Source organism: Tyto alba, unplaced genomic scaffold (genome assembly GCF_018691265.1).
Source record: "Tyto alba isolate M040663 unplaced genomic scaffold, T.alba_DEE_v4.0 Super-Scaffold_21, whole genome shotgun sequence".
In the NCBI taxonomy this organism is placed as follows: Eukaryota; Metazoa; Chordata; class Aves; order Strigiformes; family Tytonidae; genus Tyto; species Tyto alba.
The window spans coordinates 16,949,058-16,965,258 of record NW_024881295.1 but is presented as its reverse complement, the minus strand read 5'-3'; the positions used below and the strand labels follow the sequence as shown (position 1 = coordinate 16,965,258).

Genomic DNA, 16,201 nt, shown 5'->3' with positions numbered 1-16,201 from the left:
AAGCAGTGTGACACTTGGCAGGAGAAGGTCTTTGGCTACATAAAAGTAGAATTAATCAGTAGGAATAGAATGAGGATTTTACTTCTGTTTTATAGGATAGTTGATACAGTTGTCACAATACTCTGTATAGTTCTAATATCTAGAAAATTAAATAAAAGTAATATCAAACCACTGTTCATTCCAGTAGAGACAGTCAAAACTAGGATCACTCTCCAGAAGCTAAGAGCGGAAAAATTAGGTTTAGCAAGACATGACTTTCTGACAGGGAAAATTCTTAACCACCAATACAAACTCACAAAGACAGCAGCCAGTTTCTCATGGCTTACAGTTAGAAGTGGATGTCCTTTTCCTACCCTCCCAGAATAAGTTATTGGCTTCAATGGGAGCAATGGATACAATGTAAGTATTTGTTCTGTACAGGAGATCAGACTGGATAAAATCAGTGAATAATCCTTGATTCTACCTACTATAAGCTCTGGAACAATCCACAAAAGTGAAGGAGATCCTTTAAGTAGGATAAAACAATTTAAAATAAGCAAGTGGAAGATTTCCACACAACTGTTTCTGCTTGTAGGAGAAGTAATAATGAAACAGATAGCTTCAGGAGGGTTTAGTCTTGGACAAATCTGATGGATTTAGTATTACGTACATCTGTTTTATCAGTCCTTCTCTTTTTCCTTATCTAAGTTGTTTTGGGTTTGTTTTTTTTTTTTTTGTTACTTTAACCAATTCAATAGCATTCCTAACTCTCAGTGTTTGACAAATTCTCCCCTGAATTTCCCCAAAACTTCCCTTCCTCCTTCACTTTCTCTTATGTTCTTGACCTCTGAAAGTTTTTCAGCTGTGTCTCAGTATATGCAAGTTTCTTATTCCTAGCCATGTTTTCCAGAAAGCGGCTTCCCAGGGACATGTTACCTTGTTATGTCTAGAGTTTTAAGATTTGAACAAACTTTGAAGAGTGAAAATCATCAGGATCTCTTCCACTATTTGCAGAGTGATTGTACAGAATTATTTACCATCAGCAAAGCCATAAGAAAGTCTTGCCTTTTACCAATAAATGCTCAGAGGGAAGCTTCCTTCCCTTTTCTTACTCATGCACCACATTTTTGAATGATGCATACTGAAAAAATATACCTGAGTGAAATTCTCATTCCAGGGATCCATTACGGATCTGAAGGAGGCAGAGCATGATTTTATTCTATCCAGCTTTGTGTGAACATGGGAAGCCTCCATTTGAAGAGTTGCTTCCAAGGAGAATAGCAGAAGTACCAGTCAGCAGGTGCCTCACCTTTATCTGAGGGACGACTAGAATACAAGGCACTCATGGAAGGCCTATGTGATTTAAGTATTTAGAGATAAGGCTCCCCGGGATTTTTGGAGCAGAAAATACCCACTGCTTTGTTTCATGGCTTAAAATGAGTTTTCTGTTGTTCTTTCTCCTGATAATGTAACTTATGGCAAACCAGCAGCATTACTTTTAGCTGAAAGTGAGAGTTTTCAGGAGCCTAACAATACCATCATGTCTGTCACCACCTCAGTTCCTTTCCAGATGCCAAACCCAAAACTCAGATCTCAGTCCTTGTTCACAGTGAGAACATCCATATTACAACCTAAATTGCATGGCAGGTTCTTCAGCTTGCAAAAAAAAAAAAAAAAAAAAAAAAAAACCTGTCAGTGAAGGATCTGCTCACAGAGAACCCAGTGAGTTACCTTTCAGTTCCTTTATTGCCTTAACATTTTGCGTCAAATCTTTGCAGTTCAGAAGAGACCAGAAAGCTAAAATGGAAAGAAAAACAACAGATGGGGAATATTTATTTCTTGGGTGGGGAGCTATGGCTGAAGAATAGGATTATATCAGTATGTTGACTCCACAGTCTTGTCACCACAGTAATCTGTTGCAGAAGGAGGTTGTTTGTAACGGTGGTATTTAGCGTTAAACGCAGCAGGCCTCGGGCAGCACGGCCGGCAAGGAGAGGCAGCGGTGGGGCTGAGACCCATTGTTTCTGTAAGTGGTTGCAGGGCTGTCCAGGTGTCCTGATTTAAAGGCTGCTCCTTGAGACAGGAAATTGTATCTTGTTCTGAGGTTTACTGTAATAAAGTACATAGTCCTGAGGGAATGTGCTGCTGGGCCCATGAATCACTTTATGGGCTGGCTGTTCTGACCTCAGCCCTGTGATTTATTCACGCCATACCGCAGCAGGAATGGCAAAAATGTAACCGGCACATGGTCTTCCCAGCCTCCCCCCTCTCCGACCCAGATGGGCCTTTAAGTGGGAGGTTGCCATAAATCCATAAATGCAGGTTTGCTCAGAGCTGGCAGTTTCACTTGTCATGCCCAAGAGCTGTGTGTCTGTCGGGGATTTGGTGGTAGGGGAATCCTCATGCTTCTCAGGTGTTTCCTTCATAGTTTTGTGCCCTTGTAGCTCCTTGAGTTTCTTGCGTGAAGAAGTGAAACATCTCAGTCCAATTGTGGCAGTCTTAGCAAAAATGAGGCAGCTTGAAGTGTTCATGATTTTGGTAATCCCCTTTTTCCTTTAAGCGAATAAATTAAAAAAAAAAAAAAAAAAGAGACCTGACTGTTTTCAGCTCAGGATGTCACTGTCTTACAGACATTACAAGATGTACTAGTACTATTCTTCTCTTATTTAAATAGTAGTATTTGCATTTATAGAAGTAGTTAAATTATGTGCTTTTGGTCAAACCAGAAGTGACAGGCATGAAGAGTAGACCCTGACTCTCAGCTCCACTAAGCCATGTTTCTATTTCAAATGACCATGTTTATTTTATGTGTTTTGCAGTTAGCAGTTGTTAGTTTTAAAAATTTAATACTTTTCTTTGGTGGTGGTCTTTCCATCTCAGTTTTTAAAAAATTTATTCTGCATGAAGCATCTTTATATCTTCCTGTAAATTCATTGGTCCATACACTTCAGGAAATGTTCTGAATTTTTGCTGATGTTGTGCAAAATACCTGTTTCTTAAGCATAGTTTCAGGATTAAAAGTTGTCCAATTCATTCATGTTCAACCTGCCTCACAGTTGTTTTCTGCCCTTGTCCCCTGTGAATCTCCGTACAATTCAGTGTAAATCTCCACTGTATATTCTTACCATGAATTTGTCTGGTTTAATTTAATCGTTTTAAATAGTTTGCACGTTATAGGGAACTGAGAGAAAGAGCTATTTTTCCTCTAATAGTTTGTAACCAATACTGTTAGAATGAATAAGCTATAACCTGTAAAGCAGTCCTCTTCCTTGCAACACGCTCAAATTTCTGCCTTGACCTTCTCATCCTGAAGTCAGCCTTGGAAAATATGCGCAATTTTTCCATAAAGTGGATAAAATTTAAACATCTTGAAATCTAGCAAGAAATTGTTGCAAGAAATTAACATTGCCACAAGTCTCAATATCTAAATAGATGCCAAATCACACTTCTTAGCAATGGTACAACCCATTGAAGGGCAACTATGTCAAAACAAGCAAAAGGTTACTTACAAGAAAGTATGGAAACTTCCATTTATCAATAATGTAGACAGTTTCATGGAACTAGTCTCTGTGTCTGATACAAGCTGGTTTAAGTTTGTTTCTTCTTTTTCATATTCTTAAAATTGGATTTTTTTTACTTTTTGTAAGATACTAAAAATTTACATGTTATAATGTTTCTTCAGTAAGGCAGTGAGAGTTTTGTTTAAACTACAGGATAAACACAGCTTCACATTTGTTCAATTGAAAAGGTGTTGGTAGCTGAAATGTGCTAAAATGAGGTTTTTTTCCAATTCCCTCACATGTGAATGACTTGCTCTCTCACTTTCAACATGTTGCTTAAGGTTCATGTACCTTTTGTCTCATTACAAAACAGAGAATAACAGCTTACTTTGAGATTGTTGAGCTTCATTATTTTTTTTTTCAACTCCTTGAATCTGTACATGAAAAAAGGCTTTGTATAACAGAATGTATCCTTATGTTTAGCAAGGATCTGATAATAAGGGGTTGTCAAGGGTCTGTTTCCATGGTTTAGATCAGACTTAACAGTGCTTGTTCTGGAGCAGAGTACGCATGCTCAGTCTCCTAAACTGTTCTTGCAGCATCCAGTTTCTTTTCAAGAAGAATAGCGACTGGGTAAAGATAAAAACAGAAGAGAAGACGGTAAGATGCTCACTACTTACTGTAGAATGCTAGTTCCTTTAAGCATCTGGGAAGCTGTTTATCTTCAGAGCTATCAGAATATACTGTAGTGCCAATTCAAACAAATCATCTGCACTAAAAGACTGCAAGTAGCTACACTTAGTTACTTTCGGACACGGATCTGAGAAAGGAAATTAAATGAAACCTCTCAGGCCCCTTCTGCTGCAATTATAGAACTAAATATATCCAAGTTTTATCCATAGCCTCTGACACCTGCTCCATTCCTGTCCTCAACCCTTTCAACAACTTCTGTTTGCTTAGAAACACTGTTTTGGCACTACTTAAGCAGCGGTCATTGAAGCTACCAGGAGCAGGAGGCAAAGTGATGCCTCAGTGCTGAATTAAACTGCTTCCATCCTCTTTTTCCCCCGATGCTGCTATTCCTGGCCTTATCCAGACACTTGGTGTTTCTTGTGCTCCCTTTTCAATCCATCTCCTGGGCAGCAGCAGCAACCAGAAAAGACTGAAATCCAGGTATTAAGTATTAGGATTAGGATGGAACAGATGTCAGCATTAGTGCTGCTGTTGTTACTACCACCAAACACCGCTAAGACACCCTTTGTGGAATTAATGTAAACAGTCCCATATACTGTGAATATTCACAGCTGTGGGTACAACTTTTTCAGGAAAGCTAGAAATTAAAGTACATGTGGCATATATCAATGATACTGGAGATTCTGAGGAAATAAAGTGATAGCGTAAATGAAGTAGCATTACTTTGAGTCAAAATAATGTAAGAACCATAAAAGGAGTTATATGAAGAGAGTAGATGGTAGCCTGCTATGGATTTTAGGTGAAGAGTTGTGATAGATGTAAATAACAAAGGAGAAATGTGTTTTTTATGGGAGTCATCTATTTATTGGATACAAATCAGAGAAACTGCTGGACTTCTTAACTCAGTATTTACTACATCACCAAGAAGTAATGTTTTAAAACTCTGAGTTTGTAATAAACGTTGATGATACTAGAGAAGAAATCATCACCAAAACCAAGTTCAGCTATAGTGACCACAAATTGAGTACCCATATTTACATTAAAAAATAATAATAATTAAAAAACTATACTAAACAAGTAAAGTTTTCCATTTCAGAGTAATAAACTGAAAAATTAAGAATATTGGGTAGCAAGTCAATTGGATGGAAGGAATCAAAGATTTGAGTTTAGAGGAAGCAGGGAAATTATTTAAATCGAAAGTCCAAAACTGTGAGGTCTTTTTATCCCAAACAAAGGGGAAAGCATGTAAGTGTTACTAACCTAACTGGCTGTGTATCTGCATCTAAAAGGAAACTAGGAGCAGTCTTAAAAATTGGTCAAGAGAGAGAGATTCTTCTGGGAGGCAGAAATTACAGAAATAAAGTGAGAATTGTGAAAACTCTTGCTGAATTAGACCTTCCAAAGGAAATCAAAACAAATAATAAAACAATCTATAGCCACAGATATCAAGAGATTGGGAAAAGAAGTGGAACCATAAAGCACTGAGGACAGGACTAGGTATAGCAATAGTAGGCATCTGGTCCCAAAATTAAATTAATGCCCTTGCCTTGGTTTCCAGTGAGCAGAAAGATAAAGGAAGGTATAATGATCTATCAGAACGAGTATGTCAAGCATGGAAACAAGACAGATGCAGAAAGAAGTGAGATTAATTGTACTAGCCAGAAGTAACAGTCATGATAGTCATTTAGCAAGGAGGTGGATTCTCTATCAGTTTGTATCTTTGATTTGAGTCTAAAGGTTGGATAGTTTTCTTAAAACAACTGTGTTATAAATCATGACTTGGGTTTTTCACATGGTCAGAAGCCACACTAAGACTGCAGTATTGCTGTCATCACGTGAATGATGAGCTGAGATTTCTTTCTACCATCTTTCACCTGGGGCCTGATTCATAAAGACATGATTAAAGAACAATTGTTCTCACTCTAATAATTGTGGTTGTTCTAATCAATGCAAATTCCATGATTCACTTTCCATTCTTATGTTTTGGCAGCTCTGGCTATGGTAACTAGGGGTTTGACACTGTCACAGCATCTTGAAGAACTGCAGCTCCTACCGGGATAAGGAACCTGTGGTCAGATTTTGGGTTCCTCCTGTTTATTCAGGTCTAGGTTTTAACTGGATCACCAGCCTGCAGGGATACATAAGCAGTATTACTGAGGCCAGAGAGGGGAAGGAACCTGGAAATGGGAGGGCAGAACCATCACTTTCAGCGAGAGTCCTGTCTTGTGTCAGCTGCTTGCGAAACCACATGCTGAGCTATAGCTCAACCTGTACTTGACTGTGTCACAGGAAAAGAAACTAGACCTGCTTTTCTTATAACATAATTTTTCAAAATCTGGTGGATGTATTCTGGTGGCCTGTATTGCCTGGATGAAAATTATACCTTAAGTTTGTGATCTATTAGCACTGATCTTAAACTGCAGATGAATAAAGACAGTTGCAGGTTTCAGGACTTCCTTCTCGGAAAAGCCAGCTCTGTGGAACTCGAGAGCCTTGTGAGTACTTCTGTCTCGTCCAGCTTCTGCACTGAAGGCTGGTAAAACAAAGAAAGTTGTCTTAAAAAACAAAACTACCTTTTATAGGGACAAACCTCGCATAGTATCAGGTGCTGGGATTGAAGGTTTCTTCTAAAATGTGCCATCTTTGAGAATTCCCCTTCTTCACAGGCAAGTAGGTAAGGCTCATATGCTATCACTTTAGCAGCTGTGATATACAGCAGCCTCTTTTTCACTAGAGGAATTAATCAATAAAAATAGTTCAGGAAAGCAGTAGTGGGTTGGAAAAAGTCCCTCTGCAAAAGCTTTATATTTTTTCTGGACATGCTGGCAGACACAGTCTAGAGCTGTACTGCAATTCTGAGTGCCCAGAGCTCAGACACGAGCAGGACTAGGAATTGCAAATCTTTGCCTCAGATGCCAAAGTGGTAAAAATAAGATGGCAAGCTTAAGTAAAAGAAGGGCTAAAAAATCGTGGGAAAGGTAATATAAAATATTTATAGGATTACTTGTGACTATATCTAATATGTTCAGAGAAAGGATTTTGAAAAGCATTGCTTATCAGTCCTAGTAAGGAATGATGCTTCTGTGGTTCTAGACATTTAGGATGCTAGAGAAAAGGAAAGTTAGGAAAGTCTAAATATGTTATCAGGAGATATATATATATATATATATATTTAAAACAAGGACAGCATAAATGATAATGCTTCCTGTGTCTAAAATTAACACTGAATATTATCACACCATTCATACAATGGAAAATTAAAGGGACATCTCTTCTGTCTCCACATAACTCTTTTCACAAAGAATTTGTATTTTTATCTCTTGTTTTCCATTTGTGGCCACTTGTATGTAATGACATTGAAAAGAACAGTAAAAAGGTATAAATTCAAGAGGCTTCAATCTGCTGATGACAAACAACTTCTTATTCTCACTTCTCACTTGGTTTGCTTAAATTTTCAATTCCTTTTTTGGTAGCTGTGAAAGTGTAGATCAGGGGTGAGAAAGACGGCTGACATGCCATCCAGACAAGGCAAAGGTAACTTGCTGATTGAGGAAGCAAATAAAGGAATGGAGGGAGTGGTATTATCCCTTTTGACTGAGGGTGTAAGGCCGTGTTTGGGAAATTTATTTGAAGCCTGAGGCATAATTATTCCCAGCTGTAATTAAAAGAGGAGGTAGTACATACTGCCAATTTACTTTTTTTCCCCCCACCTTCCTGCAGCAAAAGGTCGCTAGTGTTTCTTTTAGATAAATGTTTTGCTCACTTTGGGATACTTTGTGCTTTTTATATAGCTGCATCTTAAACACTGCAAAAATTGTAGCTGGTGCAAAATTTGGCAACTTGTATATTAAGTAGGGTACTGATCTATCAGCATCTTGAAATAGCGTTCTCTGGTACGACTGCCAGTGTTTTTCAAGGTTACTTTTAAAAAACAAATTCTGTTGGACAGAGCTCTGTGAGGACTGCCTCCTCCCTGCAAGTTACTGCAGGTTCAGTAACCACACTGACAGGATGGTGGCTGTTAACTGATGGGATCTCAGGGTGTTAGAAACTGGAGTTTACTCTCCGCGTGGTTCAGAGCAGTCAGAGTTTCTTAATTTTCCGAAAATGTTCTATAACCAGCAAAAAAAGTAGAAAAAAATGTTGAGTTTGGAACCATCGCTGCAGACATCTGAACACAGTTTGTGATGAAAAGGATGATGTTAGCGCCAGGGGAACTGTCCCTGGATCAGCTGTTTGGTGTGTTGTATTACTTTTTAAGAGTTTATCAAGTGTGACCCACCCAAATACCGTCATTCTACCAAACTCATGAAATTACTAAATACCATGTCTTAACACTTTTATGTTCTAAGATGTTGCCTAAATGTCTGTCTAGCTCTCATAATACTGCAATATACTTCATCTGAATATCTTTTCCTGCTAGTTCTTTATGCTGTTGTCACTTCATGGGAGGTTTTTTTAAATTCGTATGCAAATAATACAGTTTTTATTGTAAAGGTAATTGACCGTGGTAAATCTTAAAAATGTCTGTGATAGAAAAGCCTTAAAAGCTTTCACCAGCATTCTCTGTAGGCTTTGAGTAAATTCAGTGGACAAAAATCAGGCAACTGAAGCAGGTACTGTGCAAGTAGCAGCTCTTTCCTTCTGCAGTGACTGATGCCCTTAGCACTGGAACAAGTAAACAATTTATGAAACAGCAGAACCTTTTCAGTTTGAAGCCTTGTGTATTAAAGGCATAACAGCTATAATTACAGTTGATCTTAATGTACCAAATTGAAAATTCTCGCAGGTCAGTCATCCCTCATGGAAGAGCAAAAGTTTCTGTTGAAGGAACTGACTGGATTGCTATGAGCTTGTAGCTACCTGAGCTCTCCAAATTTGTGTCAGACCCTTAAATGTCATAGTTTTGATTTCAGCTGGAAAAAAAAAACAGATTTGATCTCAGTAATGAAACAGCCTGATGGAATTATCCCAGTTCCTTGGTGACATTAAAATCAAAGCTGCTGCTGATTTCAATATTGCTTTTATATTATCTCGTCCACACTTTAAGAAATTCTCCACATAGCAAGAAACCTCATCATTTGAAATAAAATTATATAGAACAATATATTTATAACATTTCTGTATGGGATTTGTGTTCTCTCTGACATATGTAAACATATCCTTTTAATGAATATGTGTAGTTTTTACATTTTGAAGCATCATTAATTCAACACTGTTTGCAGCCTGTTATTCTTTCTGATTATACAGCTGATAAATATTCCAGCATTATGACCCTGAGAACTATGCTGCAAAGTACAAAACTGCTTTTTAAAATTCACTTTCTGTTATGTTTTACCAAAAGGATTCTTCTCCTTTACTAGGAAGGAGCTGTGAAGGAATTGCATAGTCTTCTGAAACCAAGTGCTGTAGAGAACCATTTAAAGACATCTTGATTCTATTAGTATTTGCACGCCAGAGGACAGACTTGGCTACCCTGGTAGTTAAAACATTTTAGTGTCGTAGACAAACCTTTTTTATTACTATTTATTTGACTTAACCTGCTACAGTTTATTATCCAGGAATACAGCATATTAGTCCTGCAGTACTCATGGTTACTGAATGGTTAGAAAGTCTCATGTCCCCATTTGCAAAAACATGCTGTGGTTCACCAAAGAGGAAAAAGAGGAATGAAACAAGACTGGTGTCTGCAGTACTCCAGGGAGATGTGTTATGGTTTTCACTACACTGTGTACACCAGTGTGTTTTGGTGCTAATGGGACTTGGTAACTGAATCTGTACGAGCTGTACTTTCTTGTTTTCTAGGGTCATTCAAATACATGGTCACTCAAACTACCAAATCACTTATTTATCCTCACCTAAGCCCATATGAGAAATCTCATCTGTGCTGTGTATGTCTTTTTCTAGGGCCTCTGTAAACATGTGTATGAGATGCTAGCACCTGCCATTTTTACTAAAGTCACTGCAGCTGAAGTATTCTCTAAGAAAAATACTGTTCAGCATCTGAAGTTAAATGCTGTACAATTCTTTAAGCCCTTTCTTCTCTGCTACAGAAAGATTTAGAAAATGCTGCTTTGCTGGATGCCTTCTATTTCTACAATTTGTAGTATCAATAATATGTAGTAGTATAATAGTACATTGTGCTGATTTTTAAGCTTTCATTCAAAAAAAAAGACTGTTTCTGTGGTTGAGACATTCTTAAAGCTTTGCCTGCACTGAAAACCAAGCTGCAATTTAAACTGTTGCCATCTTGCTCAGCTATCTTCCCCAAATCAGACATTTCCATTCAAGATCTGAAGGAGATGTGCCTTTGCATACTATTCTTTATTGTGTGTTGACAAAAGTATTAGGATGGCCAGTAAATGCAACAGGACAACCTCACTAGGAATGCTTCAAAGGCTCGCAATATTTGGCATCAGAAGAGTTCAGTCATGACAGTTTTCAGTGGCTTCTTGCTCTGCAGTCATCACTGCCTTCCATAAGACATTTCAGTCCTATAGATCCATCAGTATCTCAGAGCAGGAGTCAATCATTATCGCTCTGTCCTTGGCACCAGCTACAAGAACTCAGTCCCAGCTGAACTGCAGTGGATGAATCAGAAGTACTTCAGAGGCAGCTCTGCTAACATACAGCTATTCTGTAGCCATCTATTTAAAAAGGCAAACCCATCTTTCTTTGTATTTTTTAAGACTGCAAACAGAGGAAATTATGTTGATACTACTCTTCAGTTTATATCCACCATTGTCTCTTAGTAGTTGAACCTACTGGTCTTGGTACCACTCCAGTCTGTGGTGATCATGATCTACATTCAGTGAAAGGCTTCTGCATAAACAGGAGAAAAAAAAAAAATCCTCCTCTTGCCCAATTCAGAGTTAATCCTAAACCTCTTTTCACTACATTTTCTACACTATTGCCATTTCAGGCTTCTCTTGGTAATATTCAGTCTGTTTTAAAGTCTGCTTACCTCTTGTGAGCTGTATTCAGCTCAGTTCAGGCTACAGATTCTGACCAAATGGGAAGATAAATAGGCAGTTTCCCCCCTGCTGAGTTGCTGTTGCCACAGCTATACTACTACCACGATCTGAAATAGCTGGACTAACTTAGTGAGCTGTGTTTATGTCGTGACTCTGGCATTAGCTAGCATTTTAGAAGATCAACCATCTTGGGTTGTGCAGCAAGTATGTGTTTTGCCTGTCTATTGGAACATTTTGGACCTCCAGTGTTGGGAACTGAAGACACGCAGCTTGCTGAGAAGCTAAGCCTGTACCACTGACTGCTTCCGAAACTGAAGCTGAGCCTCTACGATTGACTGCAGTACTCCTGACAGATAGGTTTGTTCATGTGCTACTAGCACCATTCACACAGCAGCCCATTTTCTCCTTGCCACCTCACCTGTCTTACAGCATGTTCTTCTGGTCTCCCTGGGGATAACAGCTCTCAAGAAGGGAAACGAGTCCGTTTCATACTGCTCTTCAATCACAAACCTTGTCTTTTGCTTGGCGATATTTGCTTTTTGTGGTCTTTTAGAATCATTTCAGCAATTCCAAGCTCTGTTGAGGACAGTAGCATGCAATTACAGCCATGTCTCCTTTCAGCAGAGCTGACAGTGACACCTGCACTTCTCCCATGTGAAACAGTATACGTTTAGCTTGCAGAATTCAAAAATGCAGTTACAGTGCATTTACCACATCACAGGATATTTTTCTTACTTTGATTCAAACTTCATCTTGTTTCAGTTCCAGAAAACAGCCAGAAATCCACAACGCCTTTCACCCCGCTTCTTGACCAGCACCCCTGTCCCACACATTATATAGCACTGAAGCTTTGAAGTAGAATGGTTTTTTCCTAAGCCATGGTGGCAAAGATTATTCAGCAAAAAATAAGTAATGGGCTGCTCTCCATAACTTCTTGTCCTGGTCCTGGAATTTTCACTTAAGAAGTAGAGATGGGCAGCAGAGGATCTGATGGCAGAAGGTATGCTTTACATGATATTTGAGGCACCACCAATTTCCATACCAGAGTAATGGCTATATAGATACTGTTACAGAGATATTCTTGGCTCTGGTCCTGAATCATCAGTGAGGATTGTGGGTTTACTATTAAAAGAATAAGTGTTTCTTTAGAATCAAAACAGATTACTCTAAAGAAAGTGAAAATGACCAGAGCTCCAAGCCAGCCTGTCTTTCCCAGGATACTGATAGCTAGAAAAAAGCAGAGGTCATGGATCATGTTCTGTCACTTCACTCTATTGATATTTTTCATGTTTCAGGCAGACGTCCAAAACTGGATACTTTTCTGTAAAACAAAAGCAACAGAAACAAAGTGGCAATAATAATGCGCTCATTATTGGTCATTCCCACACCTATAATCTTGACACTACAACTGGGAATCTAATGTGCACCTTTTCCTTTCTTATACTCCGTCTCCATTAAGTCATCAGAATTTTTGTATTTCTTCATAGCATAAATGTATTTAGAGTATATTTCGATTATCCTAAAGTGTCTAAAAAAAATGCCTAACTTTCTGGTACCATGTCGTGAAGGACAAGGAATAATTTAAGGTGCTAGTTTTTCTAGATGTGATCTAGGCAGGATCTAAGTACTCTGTAAACTGTATCTGTCAGATTTTTGATATGCTAGTAGTCTGCTTAAAGCAAGCTTAAGCTCTTCGCGTGTACAGGAAACACCTGTATAAATCCCGAGATAAATTCCACCCATAGGAAGTCCATTGTGCAAGTCCATTCTGCTGTCGGGTGGTGAACAATTCTGTCTGCTGTGAAACACACCTTTTCCTCTTGAAATACATGGTTCTCTCACGTTTTTTGATACAGGTTGTATGGCTTCAGTTGAGATCCTGATAAGAGCAAACTTCTGCGTATGGGAAGCTTCAGCAGAACTCTGGCAATCACTGGAGTGGCTGAGGGGATGAACAGATAGCACGTCTTAGCAGTGTGGTTTCTTATGTTCTAGTTTCTTCTGCTCTGCAGTGATAGAGGTCTTAAGCTTTCACTGGCATAAATATTTCTAAGAGCACTGCCACTGACTAGGATCAGAAGAAAGCCAGGTCATACATCAGTCACCCTTTTCTCACCTAAACCCGTAATGTGTAAGAAAAAGTTTTCTTTCATCCCAGCTATCACTCATCTGAAAATAGTCATGGGCTTTCTCATCACTGAGTCAATTTTTGCCCATTATCTTACCAAAGCTTCACACCTTTCAAGTGAGAGCAGTATTTTTTTTTTTTTTTCCATCTGTAAAAAATAACAAGAGCTTTTTAAATGTGTCTCGCCCATACAAATCTCAGAGAGAAACAACCTCAGAACCTGGTGGTTTCTGCTCCAGGGCTGTGGAGATGGCATGCCTTCCACGTAACCCTGCGGGGAAGGTGCTGTGCTGGCTGCTGCCGCGCTGAGTTAAAAGGTCGTAGCCCTGAGCTGCGGCTCGGAGGCTGCCGTCTTCTCAGCTCTGACAGCAGGACAGCACGTGTAGTCGCTTCCTGGTCCCACCCTATTAAAATAATGTGTTGAGGGTTTTTTTAAGAGGCAAAACAGTATTGTTCAGACTTTTTAGAACGAGGTCACTAAGCAAATACATACGCAGTTATCCTTACAGATTGGAGAAGGGATTACTGAGTATCCAAGACAGTAAGTTCTTTGTCCAGCAGAGCTGCAGCCAGTGCAAGCTATCTGACTGCATCCTGCATATTTAGGTATGCATCTCCCTGCACCCTTGATCTGAGCACTGAAGTACCTGATGAAGCTGTTTCACTCTCCATCATCAGAAACATTATAATATGAAATATATCTTTTCATGCTCAACAAGGTCATAAAATCTGTAAAGCTTTCAGCATTTTAACAGGTAAAGATTTCTGTATTCGAATAGTACCAGTCCTTTCCCTTTTTAAGCCTTCAGTTTAAAAGTCCAGTATATTAGATGCATATATTCAAAACATCAATATTAAATAAAAGCATTGTCCATTTGTCCTGTTCTCAAATTTTCTCAGTCATGTATTCTTTCACACAGAGCTTACTGAGTTTTTGCTGGAACAAATATTTTTGTTTTAGTCACAATTACAAATTCCTAACTAAGATTAAATTAGGTTGTTTAGAAATAAAATACAGGAAAAAGAAGAGAAAGCTAGTTTACTACAGATAAATTTGGCTGAAGGAGTGGTTACAGGTGAATTAGAAAAAGTAGATTTTTTTTCTGTGCCATAGCTACCCTCAACAGTTTGGCAGTGTGATCCTAAGTCAAGAGATTGTGATAGGTCTTTTTAAATAAAGATCTTGACAACAAACAGAAAGTTTATATTGGTATAGTTAAAAGCAATCTTAATAGTTTATGTTAAGGTTCTATAACTTTTCTTAAATCTTTAATAAAAGACTAAGCATTACAGCAGTGTATTTACTAGTTGGCATAATAATTACTATTGACATGATTAGCAGAATAATTTTAACACATTTGGTTATTTTTTAAAAATCATTTTCTGAAATTAGCAATATTAATATGCTTTTGTTTATAAACTAGAGCAGGTAAAAATGTTGAATATTTGGGAATTTGGAATTTTTACTACTTTAACTACATTTGCAACTACATTTGTAGATGAAAGGTAGATAGGAAATCTGTAGCATTCAGAGTTTGTTTTTCATCATCACTCCTGCACAATGCCATCTTTCACACCACCACAAATGGTTAGGACCTCATTTTATTCCTTCTTTGCAAGGTGATAAGAGATGGGAAAAGCCACCCATATTGGACAATAGGGCCAAAGTTTTCTTTTATGTACTGTTGCACATCCTGATTTGGCCATACCAACTGAAGGTGAAAATTAAGGACAAAAGAGAGAAATAGTTGTTTTCCCTAGCTTGGAGCAATTCTTTGAGTTCATTTGAGAGCTGCTGTTTTATGATCAGGGCTATTGTCTTTTTCTCCTCTCTGCCCAGTATCCGTAAAATATTTCTCAACTATGTAAGAGGTTTTTTGCTATTGGGAAAGAGTATGGCAAGGTTATGTTTCTGTATCTAGTTACTATAGTGCTTGAACCTCAAAATGTTGCTACAGAATGTTCTTGCTTACACCAGTTTCTGCAAGGCTACAAAAGGTTTGTGATGAGGGCAGGCGTACCTTTGTCTTAATTACTTAGGACACACACCCAACAAGCTCATTATATTGGTTACTCACAAGAAAAGTCAAATAACAACTCAAGCATCCTTGAAGGCATCTATTTCAACATCTGTCATGTAGCACAAAAGTGTCTGTGTCATCATTTCCTTCTGGGAATACACTGTATTGTTCAAGTGATTTCAATAAACTTGTCACATGCCACCTTCCTTCTAAAATAGCTGCATGAATAAGCAGTATAACCTAATATAATTTAACACAGAAGTCTTATGATTAGTCCAGTATTTGTGCGTGTATTCTCAGAATCTGTTCTGGAAATGTTTAGAACATTATAAGGAATGAAAATGTTCAAAGTAATAATGAATGGTAGTTATTAAAAACTGAATAGCTGAGTGCAGAATAATTACATGTTATTATATGTTTTTCTTATCCTGTAAGCAATAATTTGGTATCAGCACAGTCATTTAGGGGGAGGTGGGTGGGTCTTGACTTCATGTTCAACCAACAGACATAAAACCATGACAAACATTTATTACTGCTTTTCAGAGTTGCACACTGCTACAGCATTTATGTTATGTTTAACTCCTCATAGAGGCTTCCTCTAAGTTTTGAAGAATAATAATGTATTTATATGTTTTTTTCAGACAAGAAGCTCTTCTTGCTGCCATTAGTGAAAAAGATGCCAATATTGCTCTGCTAGAACTTTCATCCTCTAAGAAGAAGACCCAAGATGAAGTGGCTGCTCTAAAACGAGAGAAAGACCGTCTTGTGCAACAGCTCAAGCAACAGGTGGGTAGAGGCAGGCTAGGAAAGAAACCAGTTAATAATATGGTGTGAGATTATTATCTCGATTTATGGAGCTAATAATGTATAATCCTGTCATATGCTGGGGTGGAAAGTGCATAAATA

General features: G+C 38.2%; 1 protein-coding gene across 13 annotated transcripts in view; it reads left to right on the top strand.

Annotated features, from left to right (window-relative positions):
- The window catches only part of ERC1 (ELKS/RAB6-interacting/CAST family member 1), a 300,191-nt gene that overhangs the window by 226,725 nt on the left and 57,265 nt on the right, over positions 1–16,201 (top strand). For all 13 annotated transcript variants that reach the window (XM_042795217.1, XM_042795216.1, XM_042795215.1 and 10 more), the window contains one exon: positions 15,937–16,081. In XM_042795217.1, the coding sequence (XP_042651151.1) occupies positions 15,937–16,081 (145 nt within the window). The remainder of the gene's footprint in view (positions 1–15,936; positions 16,082–16,201) is intronic.